Consider the following 21051-nt stretch of genomic DNA (forward strand, 5'->3'; position numbering starts at 1 on the left):
ATTCTGTATTTCCTGCCATCTTATCCCCAAATTATGCTTTTCTCTTTCCTTTCCCCCTTACCCCCCTCCCCAGTATTAGACTTATGAACACCACTTGCCTCACTCAGCCCTCCCTCTTTAGAATCCCTCCCTCCCCCTTGAAGTTCCTCCCCTTTTCTTAAACCTTTTTCTTACTATTTCTTACTATCCCTTCCTTTTTTGCCTTTCCTTTCCCACTTTTCAATGAGGTGGGAGAATTTTCTTTTTTTTTTTTTTGTGGGAGAAGTTTCTATGTAAACCACATATTCTAATATTTTCTCTTTGAGCCAAATCTGATGAGAGTAAGATTCACACTATGTTCGTTTCCCTCCCTTCATTCCCTCAGATATAAAAGGTTTCTCTTGCCTCTTGGTGAGATGTAGTTTCCCTCATTTTATCTCAACTTTTCCTTTTTTCTGGTACAATTTCCTTTCCACCTCTAGTCCCTTTCTTATATTAAAACAGTAAAATCAAATTATACATGTTCTCTTCATGTATACTCAGGAAAGAAATACAGTTCTCAAGAGTTCCTTTTATCTTTTTTTGCTTCTCTTGAACCCCATATTTGGAGGTCAAACTTTTTGTTTAACTCTGTTTTTTTCACCAGAAATAAATAGAATTCACCTATTTCATTGACTGTCCATCTTCTTCCCTGCAAGAAAATGCTCAGTTTGGTTGGGTAAGTTATTCTTGGCTGGATACCAAATTCTTTTGCCTTTTGAAATGGCAGATTCCAAGCCCTTTGATTCTTTAATGTGGATGCTGCTAGATCTTGAATGATCATTATTGTGTCTCCTCAGTATTTGAATTGTTTTTTTTCTAGCTGCTTGTAGTATTTTTTCCTTAGTCTGAGAGTTCTGGAATTTAGCCAGATTATTTCTTGGAGTTTTAATTTTGGGATCTCTTTCAGTAGGTGATTGATGAATTCTTTCAATGTCTATTTTTACCTTCGTTTCTATAACATCTGGGCAGTTCTTTTTGATGATTTCCTGAAAAATAGTGTCAGGTTCTTTTATTCATCATGATTTTCAGGGAGTCCAATCATCCTCAGATTATCTCTCCTAGATCTATGTTCATGGTCTGTTGTTTTCCCAAGTAAGTATTTAACATTTTTTCCATTATTTCATTTTTTTCATTTTGCTTGCCTGATTCTTGGTGTCTTCTCAAGTTATTCATTTCCATTTGTTCAATTCTGATTTTTAATGAATTATTGTCTTCCTTTACTTTTTAAATTTCTTTTTGTAATTGTCCAATTGAGTTTTTAAATGAGTTGTTTTGTTCTATGGAATTTTGTCCATTTCACCAATTTTTTAAAGAATTATTTTCTTTTTACAATTCACAAATTCTGTTTTCCTTGGAATTGTTTACCTTTTCCAATTCACAAATTCTATTTTCTTGGGAGTCATTTATCTTTTCCAGTTTGCAAAGTCTGTTTTTCAGGGAGTTGATTTTTTATCCACTCTGTCTTTTAATGAATAACATGACTTATCCTGACCTTCTTGCAAAGCTTTCCTTTGCTTTCTTTTCCCCATTTTTTTTTCTAGCTCTCTTTTAAGATTCTTTTAAATTTCTTCTATGAGAGCCTTGTGTGATGGGGACCAAATCATATCCACCTTTGTATCTAGAGACAAATTGTTTTTAGTCTCCTCAGGGTTTAAAATATGCTCTCTTTCCCTATAGAATCTATCAGTAGTTAGAGCCCACTTTGCCTTTTTGCTCATTTTGAAAAACAAAACAAAACTATGGTCTGCTTATGGGGAGCAGTGGAGTATTTCCAAGCTGCCTCTACAGACAACAGGAAGTGGCAGTAAAGGGGCAGTGGGACAGCATCCACTGGCTGTGCTGGGATTAGCAGTTATGCTGAAATCAGCAGCAGCAAAAAGGAAGCTACTAGGGCTGTGCTATGACTGCTGCTGCCCTGGGACCAACAACTGTGTCTGTGCTTGGATCACACTGAGTCACTCTGGGTGTTGGGTGGGTGTGGCCCGAGAAAGTCTAGCATTTGGGGTTTATAGTCTTTACCTCCTGTGTTTATAGCTTCTCTGCTGATCTACTGGCTTGCTTCCAGAGCAAAGTAGCTCACACTGTGGTAAAGTTCTCCCCACAGATTTTCCATCAGCAAAGAACACACCCTGTTTCCCTCTGATCTGCTCAGCATGAGCTGTTTACCCATGCTCTCACTGTCTGCCTGAGGTATGTGCCTGGTATAATCTCATTCTGACCACAAGCATGAGCAAAACAGACCTTTTCTGGAGAATTTGGAGATTATCTTCAGCTGATAATTTGTTGTATCCCAATATTCATGGGTTCTGACAGTCAAGAATTAATTCCAAAGCTGAATTTCATTAAAATAGATTGAGGGTAAAGGAGAGTTTAAGAAGATGCATGTGTCCTCTCTTCCATCTTGGCTCTGCCCCCCAACAAATCTACTTTTTAAGTAGTTGTGTTGATGACTTTTTTCCCCCACATATTTTCTCATTTTATTATTTTTTTATTTTTCTAGATATATAAAATAATTTCTAGGCAATTTGATTGGTATAGCACTGAGCAAGTAAATTAAGTAGAATCGTCATTTTTATTATATTGGTTTGGTTTAATGGTTATGGTTGTTCAATGGTTCGGTCATACATAGTTAAAAGAATCCCAGCTGAACCATTTAAAATTCCAAGAAAAAGTTGGACTCAATAGGGCAACAAATTTGGCAAAATCAGCAATTGGAAAAAAATCAGTTTATATTCCAAACTAAAGAATTGTGATGCCAAAAAAAGGTACAAATTACAGAATAGTTAGGCTCAGTTTACATGTCTCAAAGATAATGCTTAAGATTCAACAAGTTATGATTCAGCAACATGCAACTGATAATTATCAGAAGCACAGGCTGATTTTCAAAGTAGAGGAACAAGAGACAATAATTGCTGGATTATGGAGAAAGCAAGGAAATTATAGGAAAAAATCTATTTCTGCTTCATTTTTTTCACTAAAACTTCACTGTAGCATTTCTTAAAGCTACCCTAACCTTGTAATTCCCCTTTTGAGCTACTCTTAATGCCCATCCATCGACAGCAAGGCTAGGCCACACTTACCCGTCTTTGGGCACCAACCCGGGTAACATAGAGTCAGACCACAAGAAGGTAGGGGTGAAGTGAAAGAGAACTTTATTCTTAGATAGCATATATTTATTACCCCTCCCTCCCCCCAGGATCTGGGGGAAGGGGGAGTTCCTCTAGGAACCTGGCATAATGGGATTGGCACGAGAAGAGGGAGGGAAGAGTGCTAGGCTTTGAGAGCACTAAGGAGGGAGACACAGTACCTGGGATCAGACACCACCTCTTGGGGCTAAGCCCCACCTCCACGTAGGACTCGCCTGTGCCTTGGTACCTCTCATCCCTCAGGTCCTCCCACATGCCTTGAACTACATTCCTTGCTTCTAGAGGCTATTTAACTCTTACAGATCACAAGAAAATTTGACAATTCCTTGAAGAAATGAGAGTACCACATCATCTTACTTGCCTTTTCATGACATGAACTTGGGATCAAGAAACAACAGATAGACCCAAACATGGAATAAACAATTGGTTTAAGATTGGGAAAGGAGTACATTAAAGCTGTTACATTATCACCTTATTTATTTTACTGATATGCAGAGTATATTAAGCAAAATGCCAGGATGGGTAAACAAAAGCTAGAATCAATGTTGCTAGGAAAAATATCAACAACCTCTCATATGTAAATACATGTTGTATTTTGTTTTGTAAAACATTTTTGCAAAAAAAATTCAGGTAGAATTTAACATAAAGAAAACAATTTAATAAAAAGTAAAAAGTTTTAAAATTATATGAATCTATTAATAGATGCAGGAACTCTTTTAATAAAGTATAAAACTCAATTTAATTAAAACACTTGAAAGATTAGATAAATGGATTTTTGCTTATTCATAAAAATATTTATTTAAAACTTTAGCAAGCAATATTTGTAATAGAAATAAGCTAGAAACCTTCCAAACAAGCTGAGGTGCAAATCAAGGATTCCTCTGGAACTAATATTATTCAATATTGTCTCAGAAATCCTAGTAATACCAATAAGAGAAGAAAAAGAAATAGCAGAAATCATATTAGGAAATGAGATAACAAAACTATTTTTGCAAACAATATGATGGTATCCTGGAAAATCCAAAAGACTCAACTAAAAAGTTAGTTGAAATAATAACGTAAGCAAAATAGCAGAATGTAAAGTGAATCCACATAAATTATCAGCACTCATATATCATAAGTAAAATACAGAAAAAAGAGATAGTAAGAGATACTTCTATAATATCTTGTAAATATCTTGTAAAAGAGACCCAGAAACTATATATACTAAATTTTAAAAATTTATAAAAATAAATTCAGATTTAAATTATTGGAAAAATTATCATTGTTCATGAGAAGGCAGGGCCAACGTAATAATAATGACAACTTCAGCTAAACTAATTTATATATTCTATTTAATGAGTCTTTTCTTAGTGCTTTGATTATTCATTTAGTAGAAGATTGAACTAGCCCATTTCTAAGGTTCCTTCTACTGTAATATCGTATGCTTTCTTGGCTTTACGGTATGAGTTTGTCTCTCTTGCTTAATGGGTCATGTGATAATCTTGATTAGCATTAATGAAAAATATTTGACCTATCAATCAATCAATCTTAATCTATGCTAGGAGGAAGCTTTCAATTTTAAATGTCATTGTGAGGATTTTTTTGAAGGGTCTTATGATAACAAACGTTTACTAGTAACATTGAGTTACCAAACAAAGGATGAAAAGAATGGGAAAAGCAGATAATTTCTATTGTTTTAAGAGTATAAAGATTAGTAGACCATGAGTTTAAAGATGGGGAATAATATTGGAAGGGTGATTGATGGAAGAGGAAGATGAAGGCAGAGAGCACCAGACTTGCTTCAGAATGTCTACTGTCCCTAGCCAGTCATGACCATACTTGGACTAAAAGAGTCTTTCTCACTCCTTTTCTGCACAATTTGGATATCCTGTTTTCAGTGGAAAATGAGTTTCAATTTGAACAAAATTATCTGAGATATCAACAGAAATATCATCATCTGGGTGCTTTTCCCCTTGAGATTCCAATCTGAAATGATGAGATCCAGTGGGATTTTTTTCTTTAGTTATGTTCTTGGGACTAAAACATCTCACAACAAATAAAAACGACTCCATTTCACTCAGTCTAGGAAGCTCAAATTTTGTGTAGTTGTAATTCTTGTCCCTTGTATCTATGGGGAAAAGGACATGTTCCTTTTTTGGATTTCTTCCTCTCACACTGATTCACATTTTCTTTTAAAAGCAGCAGTAATTCCAAGCACGATTTTTTTGGGGGATGTTGATCAGTGACAATTTGTTGTAGAAACAGCCACTTATATTATTCTCATATTACAAGAGACAATATAATAATAACCAACATTTATATAACATTTTGAGGCTTTCAAATTGCTTTCCAAATCTCATTTTTGTCTTCACAAAAACCTTGGGACATAGGTTTTGTTATTATCCTTATTTTGTAAATGAAGAAACTGAGCTAGATAGTGACTTTACCAACTGCTCAGGGCTATTAAGTGTCTACAGCTGGATGTTAACTTAGGTCTTCCTGACTCAAGGTTCCAGGATCAGGATCTATCTACATTTACCACCTAGGTGTGCCTCATAATTATGCCAAAACAGTGACTTCTCTAATTCTGAAAGGGTTAAGGTGAGTAACCAAATTCCTCTGTATCTTCAGGAAATGTTTGAAATAAATCAGATTTTGGAGTCTGAAGTACAAAATCAGCTTTTAATAGAACTGTTCCTAATGTGTACAGAGTGAAGTCATAGGTAGTTAATCAAGATGAAACTAGAGATAGTCCCTGTCTCTTCTGTTCCTATAGGAATGTGCTCCAAGGATAGGGAATAGAATAGAATCTTTTCAGTCTCCTATTCATTGGTTTAATTGCTTATAGTCTTCTTACTTTTCTATTCCTAATTTCTATCTATTAAAAATGAAAAAAAAAAAACATTTCTTTCACCCATTTCTAATGATTACGCAATCCCTATGCTATTAGGGATAAAAAGAATGCTTTTTTGGAAAATGTTGGAGATAGGAGAAATATTTAGGTCTGAAAATGTAATAATGCTTTCCCCCCTCAACTTAATTTTACTCATCTATGAAATGAAGTACTTGGATGAGATAATCTCTAAAAGATCTTCCAATTATAAATGCACAAAATCTTACCTTAAATAAGTAACCACACAGGTAGGAGGTAAACATAGGTAATACTAGCATGACCATGAAAGTTGAGTGGATTTTTAGCTGCATTTCAGTCATTTGTTGTGTAGTCAATGTTGTAGAAATGATGAAAATAATAATGACTGATAATTAAATGTGTCTTTAAAGTTTATAGAGTACTCCCTATTGTATATTCTCATTTGATCCTCAAAACAACCCCATGAGTTAGATACATTCATTATAATTATCCTCATTTCACAGATGAAAAAATACATGGAGAAAAGACAAATTAGTTTGTGATAGATCACAAATGAATTAGTCAGTGTTGCTGGCAGAGTTCAAACCTCATGTTTATTTCAAGTTCAGTGATCTGTATTCCATATTACACTACTGAAGACAGTGTATAAATAACATATGAAGGATTGCAGGTATGGAATTGTCAGGGGCTCTATGTGATGCTGCTCTAGGTGAAAATGTATCTGTGGAAGAATGCAAGTAAGTTGGTTAGAAAAAAAGATTACAACAGCAAGATGATCTTAATTTTTAAAATGTTTTGGAAGTAGGAAGATACAGTATAAAGGAAAGAGAACAAATTGCACCTTGAGAAATGGTACTATTTTTTGACTGACTGCACATAGAGCAACATCAGTCCATAGCAAATTTCAATTGTTTTCCAAATCATTTACTGCCAAAGTTCCTCATTTTATAAAATGACTATAATCTTTTCCACTTTGACTGTAGCTTCATTGATTACAAGATAGAGCTTCCCTCTTTTTCCTAATACCAGATTTCCAGATTCTGAGTAAAAAGCATTATATTAAGATTTTGGATAGCAGAACTGACTTTGAGAAATAAATTATATATTTTATCAATCCATAGTATAATTTAATTGTCAAGGATTAATCTATTAAAAGAGGAAAGAAAATTATCAACTACACCAGAAAAAAAATAAAGACAATGATTTGATAGAGGGGAAGAGAATAGAAAGTAACAGAGGTTCAAATATGTTATTTTCTAAATAGAGTTGTTCTCTTTTCAATAAGTTCTACTGTGTTTTTAATTTAGTTTCAGGCTCACATATAGGATGTTGTGTGAATTTAGACAATTTATTTAAATTTCATTCAATTAACACTTGTTGAGATAAAACAATGGGCCAGACACTGTGAAATCATGGTGAGATTCATAAAACATAATCCTTGCCCTAATAAACTATAAAATATATGACTGAAGATTTGAAACATAGAAGCAATTATAATAGAAGATATAATGTTAAAGTATGATTTAATGACCAAATGATCCTAGAGATGAAAAAATATATATCTCTTTTGTCTTTCTAAAGGTAAGGGGCCATGGGTATGAAAAATTTCATATTCAGTTATGTTTGCTAATTTTACTGAACTGTTTATTTTCCTTTCTTTTTACATTCTTAGTTATTAGAGATAGATTAATGAGTAGGAAAGGATTAAAAGCTATATTTGTAATTTATGATTTACAGAGACAAAATATATCAATAAGATATTTTAAGTATGTTTTTTAAAAAGAGTAGCCAATAACTCAACCCAGAGACATAAAAATGCCTTGCTGATGAAGGATAATTGAAGCCTTCAAGAAGGAGGTGGCTTTTAAGCTGCAGCATAAAATGGTAGAAATTAGATATGTACAATTGAGAATAAAAGGTATTTCAGGCACAGCATATCATGGGTAAAAATACAGATTATTTTAAAAAGCTGAGAGACAAAACCTGAGGGAAAAAAATTCGTTTGGCTAGACAATAGGTTATATGAGCACGCAAAATACCAGATAAAGCTATAGGTAAACTGAGTGAAATAATGAAGGATTTAGATGCCATAGGTTCTGAGAAGTCACTGAAGTTTAGTCACAGAACCATAGGATTTGACATCTGGATGAAATTGCTTGGCTTACTTCATTTTGAAGTAATAAAACTGAGAATTTCGTTTTGTCCAAGATCATAAATCAATCAATCCAAAGTTGCAGTATTTTGCTAAGTGAAAACAACATGCACATATATAAATTTAAGAAAAAATATAAGTAAATATAAGGTACTTTTGTTTAGCATCTTGAGATTCTGCAAAAAATTTATGCAGAAAGTACTTGATCTGAGATTTGAAGAAAATTAGGAATTTGAACAGGCAGAATGAGTGGCCTTTTCTTTGCCAAAACTAACCCCAAAATACATTTGTATTTTATCCCAACCTCTCTCATAATTTCTAGTCATTTATATCCTCAATAACTTCTCCTATCTCTCAAATCTTCAATCTTTCCAATCAACTTGTTTCTTTCTTAATATCTTTAAACATGCCTCTGTCCTCCATTTTTAAAAATCTTGACCAGATTCTACTGTCTCCTTAAGATACTGTACAATATCTCTCTACCCTTTCATAGATAAACTCCTTGAAGAAGTTATTATACCCTGACTCCAATTCCTGTCAACTAATTTTTTTTTCTTTTGCAATCTAGATTTTAACTAACATTCCAGTGAAACTGCTGTCTGTAGTGTTACCAGCGATCTCTTTACTAAATTTGATGGTCTTTGATGCACAGTTTTTTGACCTAACCTGCTGAATTTGACAATCCTAACTATTTTTTCCTCCTGAACACTATCTTCTCTCTGAGTTTCATTACACATTTTCTTCTGGTTCAGTTCCTACTTGGGTGATCACTCTTTCTTAAATTTATTTGGTAATGTATCATTTATATTGCACACCCTAACTATGAAATTTCTGATTCTGAGTCTTCTCTTCTCCCTCTATAAGTGAGCTTCCATTAATCTCATCATTTTCCATGTGTTTAACTATCATCTTTATGCATAGACTTCAAATTTCTCACTCCAGTTTCTCCTTTAAATTTCAGTCTCATAGCATTAATTGTCTACTTACGTTTCAAACTGGTTGTTCTGGAGACATCTTAAATTCAATGTGTCTAAAATGGAGTTCATGATCATGCCCTCAAACTGTTATTTTTCCAAACTTCCCTTTTTTTTTTTGAAGGATCACTATCCTGAAAGTGCCTCAAGTTCATAATCTTAGCATTCTCCTAGACTATTCACTCTCCCTCAATATAGCCAATCACCTGTGAAATCTTGTCATCTCCTTCTTTATAACATCCATCTAATCCATTTATTGCTCTGCATTCATAGAGTTATCATTTCCATTCAGGCTCTCATTCATCACATAAATCATTGAAACAACCTTCTAATTAGGTCTTCCTCCCTCAAGTCTTTTATCACTCTAGTTCATTCTACACAGCACCAAATAATATTCTTTAGTCAAAAATACATCCACAATCAACTTCCTCTCCACAATCAACTTCAGTGACTTTGTATTGCCACTAGGACTAAAAAAAATTATTTTTTTACTTTAAAAATGCTTACCAAACCTAGTTCCAACCTACCAATCTTATTTAAATCAATCAATCAACATTTATTAAGCACTTTCTATGGGTCAGGCACAATGATAAAGGTTGAGTATACCAAATGAGACAAAAAAGAATCCCTGCCTAGATTAGAAGATAGATTATAATGGGTTAAGAAGGGAATGAGAAGAAGTGGATTGTAAATATTGTAAATAACATTTTTTGAGTAGTTTAGAGACAAGGGGCAGAAGAGATATGGGATGATAGAAGGGATGGAAAGATGACAGAATGGAATAGGCTGATGCAAATAAATAGAGTAGAGAGCCTTGGTAAGGAGTAAGGCCACTTTATCATGTCAGATAGGCTGAAGAAAGAGCAAATCCTAGAAAACACCTATGTCTTTGGAGATGAGGAAGTTGGGAAAGACAATTCTGAATAATTTTTTCTAAAATATATGAGATAAGGTTCTCAGCTAAAAGAGTAGGTAGAAGGAGAGCTATAGAATATTTGAGGAAGGATGAAAAGGTTAGGAAGGACCAATGTTGAGAATGATAGTGATAATGAGTTAATAAGGAAGAGATAGTAGAATTGAGCAGAGTGAGGGCCCAATTGAGGTCATATAACATAAATTTGTAATGGATTAAGTCAGAAGGGATGTATGATATTTTGTTCTTTCATTTATCAGTACATGCATAGGAGTAAAGGTGAAAAAATTATAGGAGTGATCAAAAGCTGTGGTTTAGCTGGGTGCAGTCAGGGATATGATGAGATTGGTAGGAATTCAAATAGAAAAGTATATAGTAATTCAATGATAGGTAAAGCTGGGAGAAGGTAGAGTAGCTAGTGCAAGGAAGAAGGCCTGGGGGAGAATTGAGAGATCAAGAAATTGAAGGTCAGTGCAGACCAAAAATAAGATTTTTTTAAAGGGAAGGCAGAGGGAGAAGTGAAAAGGTAATAGGTCAGATAAGGAGATTTAGAAATTCTTGATCACAGAGGTGGAACATCTCAGTGATGGCAAGATCAAGGGAATGATTACTTTTTGTGTGGTTGAAGTGGGATGAAGGCGCAGCTCAAGGGAAGTGTGTAGGTTGAAGAACTGAGTAATTAGGCTATTTGAAGCAGAATCATTTTGTAGGTTGAAGTCTCCTAGAATGACTAGTATGAGAGTGGGAGAGAAAAATTGTGAGCCAAGTATCAAATACATTAAGGAAGGAAGGAAAGTGATCTGGTGGTCTATAGACAAGAACTATCAGATTTTAAATCAAAGGAAAGATATTAATAGCATCAATTTCAAAGGAAGAGAGTTTACTGAGTAAAGGTAGAAGAAAAACCTGGATGTGGCAATGGAAGCACTTTTCCTTCTGTACTTTTTTATACGACCAGAAATACCCTTCAAACATAGTAGTCCACTTCTTCTCTCTGTACCTTTGAATTGGCCATCTCTGATGCCTGTAATGTTCACTCTTTTTACTTCTGAATCATAGAATGTAACTCAGGCATGAAGTCTTCTCTATTCCTTCCAACTATTGGCATCCCCAAACTATTTTGTGTTTAATGTATTTGTTTATATGAATATATTTAACTTTATATTTTATATGTACTTCTTGTCTAATAATGTAAACTTTTTGTAAGTAGTTATTGTTTAATTTTTTGTACTTATATCCCCAGTGCCTGGTCACAAGGCTGACTAATGTTTAATAAATATTGATTGATTGGTTGACTAATTCCACAGTTGGAGAGGAAACTGGACAAAATCATGGGGAAAAGTGATGGAATGATACATCTGAGGAACATCAAGAAGGCTAGTTTATATATATGAACCACTAAGTGTCATGAGGGAGCAGTAAATAATAAGCTAGACAATAATTTAGCATCAACTATAAAGTTAATTACTGACAGAGACCTACTGAAAATTTCTTCCCTATTGATTCCTAAGGCAGAGAAATATGATAACCAGAGATGTGAAGTAAATTTATTAGTCTAGCTACAAGATGGTAGGAAAGATTGGATTAGGAGGGGGCATACAACCATAAGACAGAGATATCAGTTCAGAGAATAATCTTAGTAATACAGATTTCAATAATATAGATGAAAGTGCCTGAACAAGTGTGGAACAGTAGAGATAAAGGTAATAGGTTCAATATAAGAAATACTGCAGGGAAAGTATAATAGGAGTAAATGATATATTCTAGTTTGGGAACAATGGGAAATCAAAGGTATGTGTGAGGTTTTGAGTATGAAAGGAACAGAGTAACTTTAATGGAAATAAAAAATTAGGAGGACCACATTTTTAAGGGAGGATGACTTGAATTAGAGACATTGAATTTGCAATGTTCAACAGATAAGAATAAATATTCTTTAAAATTGTGGAAAAGACTAGGCTAGAGATATTGTTTGGCTATAAATCCAAGTGGAAATTATTTAACACTTGAGACTGAATATGGAGTAAATAGGTTACATAGTGGAAAAAGTGATGATCTTGGATTGAAAGTACATGAGTTCAAATCTTGTCTAAAGCTTTACTGGTTGTGTGACCCTGGTATGTAACTTAACTTGATCTCAATTTCTTCATTTTTAAATTGGGAATAATAGTACCAACTTCATAAGATTGTGATGACATTCAAATGAGATTAACTATGAAGAATGTTTTACAGTGTTACTATCAGTATGTTGAATTAAAATTTTTAATTAAATATTTTTCAATTATATTATTTTAATTTAGAACATACATTTTTAAAATTGTGAAGTCTAAATTCTATCCCTCCCTTTCTGCTCCTGTCCCGTCCAGTGAGAAAGTCAGAAATCTAATATCAGTTGTAGATGTGAAATCATGTAAAACATATTCTATATTAGTAATGTTAAAAAGAAGAAAATGGAAAAAAGTTCACTTCAGTCTGTACTCAGAGTTCACCAGCTCTTTCTCTAGATGTAAACAGAATTTTTCATCATATATCCTTTAAAACTTTCTTGATCAGAGTAGCTAAATCTTTTATAGTTACTAATAATATTACTATTATTGTGTTCTCTTGACTCTGTTCACCTCTCTTTACATCATAGAACAAATATTGCTATTAAAATGTTATTCTGGTTCTGTTAATTCACTTTGCATCAGTTCATATAAGCTTTCTTAGTTTTTCTGAAATCATTCTACTTATCATTTCTTACAGCAAAACAGTATTCCATCAAAATCGCATACTATACCTTATTCATCCATTCCCCAATTGGTGGGTATTTCCTCAACTTCCAATTCTTAACCAACACAAAAAAGCTGCCATGCATTTTTCTTTACAAATTTGTTCTTTTCCTCTTTCCTTTGATTTATTTGGTTTATAGGCTTAGTAGTAGTATTGCTGAGTCAAAATTTTATACCCTTTGGGCATAATTACATGTTGTCCTCCAAAATGGTTAAATCAGTTTACAATTCCATGAGCATTAGTGTATTTCTTTTCCCATATCCCCTCCAACATTTGTTCTTTTAGTTGCTATTAATATTGGAGATTTTTCAAAAAAATTTTTAGTAGATGAAGTAAAGAGTCTAGATTAAAAATCCTGAGAAAATTTTTGTTTCTCTTCAGTAATTAGAGAGGCTTTTTTTTTTTTTTTACAAAAATACTGAACTTATTTGCCAATTCTTTCTCCAGTTCATTTTATAGATGAGGAACTGAGGCAAATAGATAAGTGATTTGCCCAGGATCACACAATTAGTTAAGTGTGTGAAGCCAGATTTGAATTCAGGAAGATGAATATCCTTGACTGCAGGCCAGACACACTATCCACTGAACCATCTAAATGCCCAATAGTTTCACCTCCTCTATTTTTACTATGCAAAAAATGACCACAATTATATGGCCCTAATAGTAATGTGAGCTTTATAGTAGCTAAATTTGTCTTGGGGAGATTAACGAATAAGATTATCTCACTCTCTTTCTCATATTAACAAGCATCTATGTTTATCTTACAACATCTCTAGAATATTAATGTTTTATGAAGAATTTAAAAAAAGTGAAATATATAAAAGGACTACTAATTGCTATGGAAGGAAGATATAGAAAATAATTTATTTTATATGTAAGTCTTCTAGCTAGGGACATAAAGAAAACCAAAAGATAGTTCCTGATATCAAGTTATAGTGTAATGATACCTAAACTACTGGGACTCAGGTTTTATTGTAAAGTTCAGAGGAAATAATGCATAGTAAAGTACACTATATATTTTAAAGTACTTAACTACCATTTTCTAATAACCAATTTCCTTCTTCTACTAACACGAATACAAGAATATGAAACAATGGAAATAATATTTTACTACTGTCTTCTTTTCTCCACAGTGTTGCCTCTCTGATTCCCTACAAAGCAATGGCTTCATTAAATGAATCTACTGTAGTCATGTTTATCTTAGAGGGATTAACAGACCAACCAGAGCTCCAATTATTTCTCTTTATCTTGTTCCTGATCATCTATGTTGTCACTGTGGTGGGAAACTTGGGCATGATCATACTAATTGCTATTGGCCCTCAGCTACAATCTCCAATGTACTATTTTCTCAGCAACTTGTCCTTTGTAGATCTCTGCTACTCTTCTGCCATTACTCCCAAACTTTTGATGAATTTCACAGGGGATAAAAACATCATATCCTACGTTGAGTGTATGATGCAGCTTTTTTTCTTCTGTTTTTTTGTTGTTTCTGAGTGCTTCATGCTGACAGCTATGGCCTATGACCGTTATGTTGCCATCTGTAGTCCCTTACTCTATAATATCAGTATGTCTCCACGTGTCTGTTACATTTTGGTGACAGGGGTATATACAATGGGTACCTTTGCTGCTCTGGTTCACACATGTTGCATGGCCAGATTGTCCTTCTGTGGTCCTAATATGATTAAGCACTACTTCTGTGACATCATCCCCCTACTTAAACTCTCCTGTTCTAGCACCTACATTAATGAGCTTGTAGTGATGACTGTTGGTATATTCAATGTAATTTCAACCACTGCAGCCATCTTCATCTCTTATTCTTTCATCCTCACTAGCATCCTTCGTATGCAGTCTGCTGAAGGGAGATCTAAAGCCTTTAGTACTTGTAGCTCCCACCTGACAGCTGTTGCTGTCTTTTATGGCACCATGATTTTCATGTATCTTAAACCACCATCAAGTAGTAACATGACTCAGGAGAAGGTGGCCTCAGTATTTTACACCATAGTTATCCCCATGTTGAATCCCCTAATCTATAGCCTGAGGAATAAGGATGTCAAAGATGTATTAAAGAAAATCATGAGAGGTACAATATTTTCCAGGCTTATGTAGTACCAAGCAAAATAAAAGATAACTATATGGCAGCTAAATGGTGTAGTGGATAGAGTACTCGCCCCGGAGTCAGGAGGACCCGAGTTCAAATCAGATCTCAATCACTTAACACTTCTATCTATCTGTGTCTAGTTAAATTAAGTCACTTAACCACAGTTGCTGCAGCACACACACACACACACACATACACACACACACACACACACACAGATAATAAAAAGATGAAAGCATAAAAAAATTTAAGACATTTTTCTTTCTATTTTGTCTAAAAAAGTAATCAATTTCCTATAAAGTGAGGGTTAGTTTTAGAAAACATTATGAATAAAGTAAAGCCATAACTTCAGAGCCTTTAATTCTCATTCATTCATTAATTCAGCAAGTATTAATTAATCACCAATTTTAAGAAATACATCTTGTTAGATTCTAGAGATGTAAAAAAAATACAATTTCTGGCCTTAGAAATTTTTCCTTCGGAGTTAAAACATATGCACCCTCTAAGTGTCCACCCCTCTTTTCTCCTTCCCACATAACAACCCCCATATCAGTTCCCATGGCCACAAATTAGCTTAGGTTCCAAAAGTTTCTTAACTACTACATTTATCTAAACCTGACTCTCCATAATGCCTTTTCTTTAGCAAAATTTATCTTTTTAAAATTCCAGTACCCCATGGCTTTACTGCCACCCATTCAAATTCTAATTGAAGGAGGCAGTATTAGTGAACTGAGGGAACTTCAAGGTTGTTATTATCTAGGAAATTAAAACATACCTACCATACTTTTTCAAATTATCCATCATTGTTTTCTTTGACTTTAGATATTGAAATCAACAAGTCGGGCATGATGTTGGTGGAGAAAAGAGAGACAAAGCATACTCTAGAACTACATCCATGGAAACTTCTTCCCACCATAATAAAGATCTTTAAAAAAAAATCAGAACAGAAGGTTATCTTGAATAACACAATACATATTCAAATAGAATAGAATCTCTTACTCAAATTTGTTGATACTTTTTTGTAAATATTGAATTAATATACTTCTGTTATATTCATATTTCATATATTCATATTAAAAGTATATCAGTCCTCATCTTCCCTATAACTCTAAATGTATAATTTATTTTCAGGGATATTGTGGACCATCACAAATTATTATTAGGGATATCCAGAGACAAGAACTCTTAAAATATAAACTAGCTTCTACTAGCTAACTGTATAATCTTAGGCAAATCATTTTTGTCATATGTAATTTTTTTTTCAGATCTATAAATAAAAGTATGTACCAAAAAAAAAACATTTATAGAAGCTCTTTTTGTGCTAGGGGTAAAAAGGAAATTGAGGGGATACACATCAACTGAGGAATGACTGAAGAAGTTGTGATGCAATACTATTATGCTATAAGAAATAACAAGCAGGATGATTTCAGAAATACCTGGAAAGATTAAATGAATAATAATTATAATAATATAATAACAATAGTAATAATAATTAAATGAAATGCAAAATGAAGCAAGCAGAACCATGACTGCATATAGCTGGACACAGTAATAGCAGTATTATAACAATGATCACCTATATATGATTTAACTATTCTTAGCAATACAATAACTTAGGACAATTGTGAAAGGCTCATGATAAAAATATTATTCACCTCCAGAGGAAAAATAGAGTCTGAATGCAGATTAAAACATACAAAAAATAAAAAAGTTTTTTGGTCTGTTTTCTTTTGTAACATGACTAATGTAGAAATATATTTTGCATTACAGCACATGTATAATTGAAATAAAATTACTTACCTTAATAAGAGACAGAATAGAGAGCAAGAGAGAATTTGGAACTCTAAATTTTGAAAAATTAATGTTGAAATTGTTTTTATATATAATTGAGGAAAAAACAAATTAAAAAGATAAAACCTACAAATGAAAGATAAGAACAGATTATCTCAAAGTTCTGTCCACACTGTAATATCCTATGAATAAGAATCTAGTGTGTAATGTTCAACATGGAAAGATAATTGATCACATGGTTGATTTATACACATATTAATATGGCCAGTAATTCATCATAGTGATGTTGATAAAAGCAGACATAGTCAGTGTATGTATTTCCTCAGTCATTCAATATTCTGACCAAAGATTTATACCTAATTCAACTACTAGATCTCCAGTGGGTAGAGCACTAGTACTGGATTTGGGAAGAGGTGAGTTCAAATATGGCTTCAGACATTATTTGTGCGATTTTAGGCAAGTTATTCAACCTCTGTTTACTCCAGTTTCCTTAACTGTAAAATAGGAAAAATAATAGCACCTACTTGAGAGGAGCAAATGAAATAATATTTCTACAGCATTAGCACAGGGTCTGCCAAATAGATGCTACAGGAATGTTACCTATTATTGTTGGTTTTGCTGTTGCTGTATGTTTATATATGTGTGTATTTTTATTTTATTGTATATATATGTATATGTTATATGTTTATATCATGAATGTCCTGCTTCATTTACATGAAAAATCACTTTTGTTTTCATTTTGGAAAATTCTGTTTTGACTTTATCGAAAAGAAATTGATAACACAGAGAAGACAGATTTTTAATATATAAAAAGATTGTTAACTTCATTGATAAGAGTACTTCTACCATCGAGTCATATCACATTGTCAATGTGATATGTAGAAGTGGACCTTATTCAAACTTGTATCAGTTAGTTCAGATTAGATGTTAGAATAAATGAGGGTCTTAAAAGTTAACAAAAGGAAACTAACAGTCATAGCATAGAAAGGATATTCAATAAGGATACAGAATTTTGTTGAAACAGACCTCTACCTTGATGTGAAAACAGATCAGGTCAGGGAATGGTGATTCAGTATTGGAATATCTGCCAAATATAACCACATGAGAGTAGGAGTTTTGATCCTCTTAGGTCATAAGGAAGGCACACCAAGATGGCCAGAAGCTACCAGTAAGATGTATTAATGTAGGGATAGCTTTATCCTTATTCATAAACAATCAAATATCAGGAACCACTGGATTACCTCCAGAATTAGCCTAACCTGTCTTACTGGCTAACTGTTATATGTCTTGTGCTAAAAAAAAAAGCATCTCCAAAAGATGCTTTTTTTAGCACAAGAAATATAGTTGGTCAGTAATAGCTACATCCTTACTGAGGGATCGGGTAGTCCAGCTGATAGTAAAATAGAGTGTTACCAATCCAATATTCAGATTGGCATCAAATGCACTTCATAACCTTTGCTGTTCTTGTACTCCTACCTAATTATTTAATTCTCCTGGATGTTCATAGTTAGATACAGTGAGAAGCATTGGCAAAATTGTTCCATTGTTTCAAACTCCAAAGGGGAGGGCTTTTGATTATCCAGTTATGTTTGCTCTAGGATCTAGGCCACATAGGAAGCCTTATGGCCATCATGACATTATCTGATCAGTTAAAGGTTATTGTGACATTAAATTCTATGTTTTTGGTGTTCATTATATAAACAATAGTGAACAGAGATTTGGAGGAACCCTTGACTCAGATGTTGCTTTCAGGGATGTACTAAGAGACTTTGGAGAATTTCCCATTTGGGAGAGATCTGGAACTCTTTCAGAATTGAACTGCATTACCTCACTCCCAATTAAAGAACTTCAATTTGTATCATCTGGCATGTATTCTCATATATATAATTCTGTGATTTCTGTTTTGATAATGATTTAAATAAATAGGTTTCTTTGTTATTTAACGTGTGTGTTAATTGTGAAACTGATATTTGGAGGGAAGAGAGTCAAGCATTGGGTATAAAGCTTCAGAGTCTTTTTTCTTTATTAAGAAATAACAATCGGGGGTTTACCTTAAATCTGAAAACTACATCTCCTAGTCTAATAATATTGAAGGGAGTAGATACATATAGTTCTAATCTTGTACCCTCATTCTGAGGAAAATAGTAGCAGTGCCTTCTCTGACTTCCTGCTTTCTTTCTTGGCAGAAAACTAGACATCTCGATTCAACTTTTTCCTACTGCACCTGTCCTTTGAGGGTAGAAGAATGCTGCTCTTCACTAAATGATGAGCATTCTCATATCTGATAACATTCCATTGACTTTGAACGTCATCCAAACCCCATTCCATACACCCTAATACCAAATTCTCTACTCTCCACCTTTTCAACTATCCCAGCTCAAAGTCTCTTCGTAATTCTACCCAGATCTTCAGTACTCTCTGGAATTACTGTTCAACAGGCAATAAACTTCTCTTCAACTTAAATTAATTCTTCTCTCAATCCTTCCATGTACCAGTTCTTATTAAAACTTGGATTTCTCCTATTGATACAGCCTATGTTGTCAAGCAAAGTTAAAAATATATGTAATCTTTCTGATTCATATTCAAATATTGCCAGAGCTCTATTATAGCTAACTTTTCTAAAATTCTATTTAGGTTCTTAATTTCTTGTATACCTTTCTGTTAAGCTTGTCTAGCTCTAAAAGCAGCACATTAATATTCCCACTATTTTCTCCCACTATCTTCTTTTCCCTATAGTTTGAAGTTCTAAAAGTCGCACATTAATATTCCCACTATTTCCCCCCATTATCTACTTTTTCCTATAGTTTGATTTTACTTTTTTTTTTCAATATCAGTAGGTCATTTAAACATGGTATAATTTCTTTGTCTCTTTAACTATGATTACTATTTCCTTATCTGAGATCATGATTGCCACACCTGATTTTTTTGATTCACTTGAGATAAAATATATCTTATTTCAGTCTCTCTTTTTAACTCTTTAATAATTACAGAACAAAAACAACTTATAAATAATTGGATTTGTAATTTGGAGCCATGTTGTAGAGAGATCTTAAATGCCAAACAAAAAAGGCATTCCTCAAAAAACCAACAAATATTGGGGCCAATCAATTTATTTTATTTTATTTTATTATAGCTTTTTATTGACAAAACATATGCATGAGTAATTTTTCAACACTGACCCTTGCAAAAACTTCTGTTCCAACTTTTCCCCTCCTTCCCTCCACCCTCTCCCCTAGAAGACAGGTAGTCACACACATGTTAAATATATTAAAGTATATGTTAAATACAATATATGTATACATATTTATATAGTCAAACACATTTTAATCAAAAGATAAAAATATAAAAATAAAAGGACTTGCCCTCAAAAAGATTACATTTCAATTAAAGAGATAACATGTTCACACAAAATATATACAATGAAAATCTTAGGTAGCTTCAAAGCAGATGCTGCCATAGATAGTTCTCAAAAAATCCAGCAAATATTGGGGCCATTTCAAGTACAGTTTTATCAAAAGATAAAAATATCAAAATAAAAAGAACATAAAAACTTTGCATTCTAATTAAGGAGATAGCATGTATATATGAAAACATACAGTGTAGATTCTAGGTAACCTCAAAGCAAAAACTACCATTGACAAGAGAACCAAGATAAAAAGGGTATGAGTTAGCTAATAAAGCTAGATTCCTGAATAGCTGGAGTACTTCAGAGCTTATCTATACAGATAGCCATATATGAGATATTGTTAAGGTCTGACCACAAATTTCTTCACTCCTTGAAATGACACCATTATAGATTATATGCTTGCTTGCTTTTATTATTTTTCTCATTTCAGTAGTTTCCTGTCAACCTGTAAAATCCTGTTTGTTAGGATATGAAGAAGGAAAAGTGGGACTCTCGAAAGAGGAATAAATAAAGTGTCAAAGGTAAGTATGGTTAATTTTTAAATTTTTGCTTGGGTGGACTAGTATTGAAGAGTTCAATTAAATTCATTCCTGTTTGTGGACCCAGAATATACTCCTTTGTTCTTATCACAGAATTAGATATTTAGACTCAAAAGTTAACTTAAAGGCCATCAAGTTCAACCATTTCCTTATACTATAAGAAAACAGACTCAGAGAGAAGTGATTTGAACTCAAGTGTTTCTGACTCAAACAGCACCCAACTATCCTCATCATGCTGACATTCCCTTCCTTAATGTCCTTTGGGTAAATGTGAGAAGCCAGAGAAAGGAAAAAAACCTTCCAGCTACTTGAAAACCAAGAACAGATGAAATCCACATTGTGAGACCAAGGGACATTTCTGGGATTACCAAAGATTTCATATAATAAA

The 21051-nt window shown here is 33.3% G+C and overlaps 1 protein-coding gene across 1 annotated transcript; it reads left to right on the plus strand.

Annotated features, from left to right (window-relative positions):
* The first annotated feature begins 13990 nt into the window (after positions 1–13990).
* LOC100935215 (olfactory receptor 8D1-like) lies at positions 13991–14935 on the plus strand. Its single transcript, XM_012545098.3, has one exon. It carries the CDS (start codon positions 13991–13993, stop codon positions 14933–14935), a length of 945 nt encoding a protein of 314 aa, XP_012400552.1.
* The last annotated feature ends 6116 nt before the right edge of the window (positions 14936–21051 follow it).

The sequence above is a fragment of the Sarcophilus harrisii genome, chromosome 3, assembly GCF_902635505.1.
Source record: "Sarcophilus harrisii chromosome 3, mSarHar1.11, whole genome shotgun sequence".
In the NCBI taxonomy this organism is placed as follows: Eukaryota; Metazoa; Chordata; class Mammalia; order Dasyuromorphia; family Dasyuridae; genus Sarcophilus; species Sarcophilus harrisii.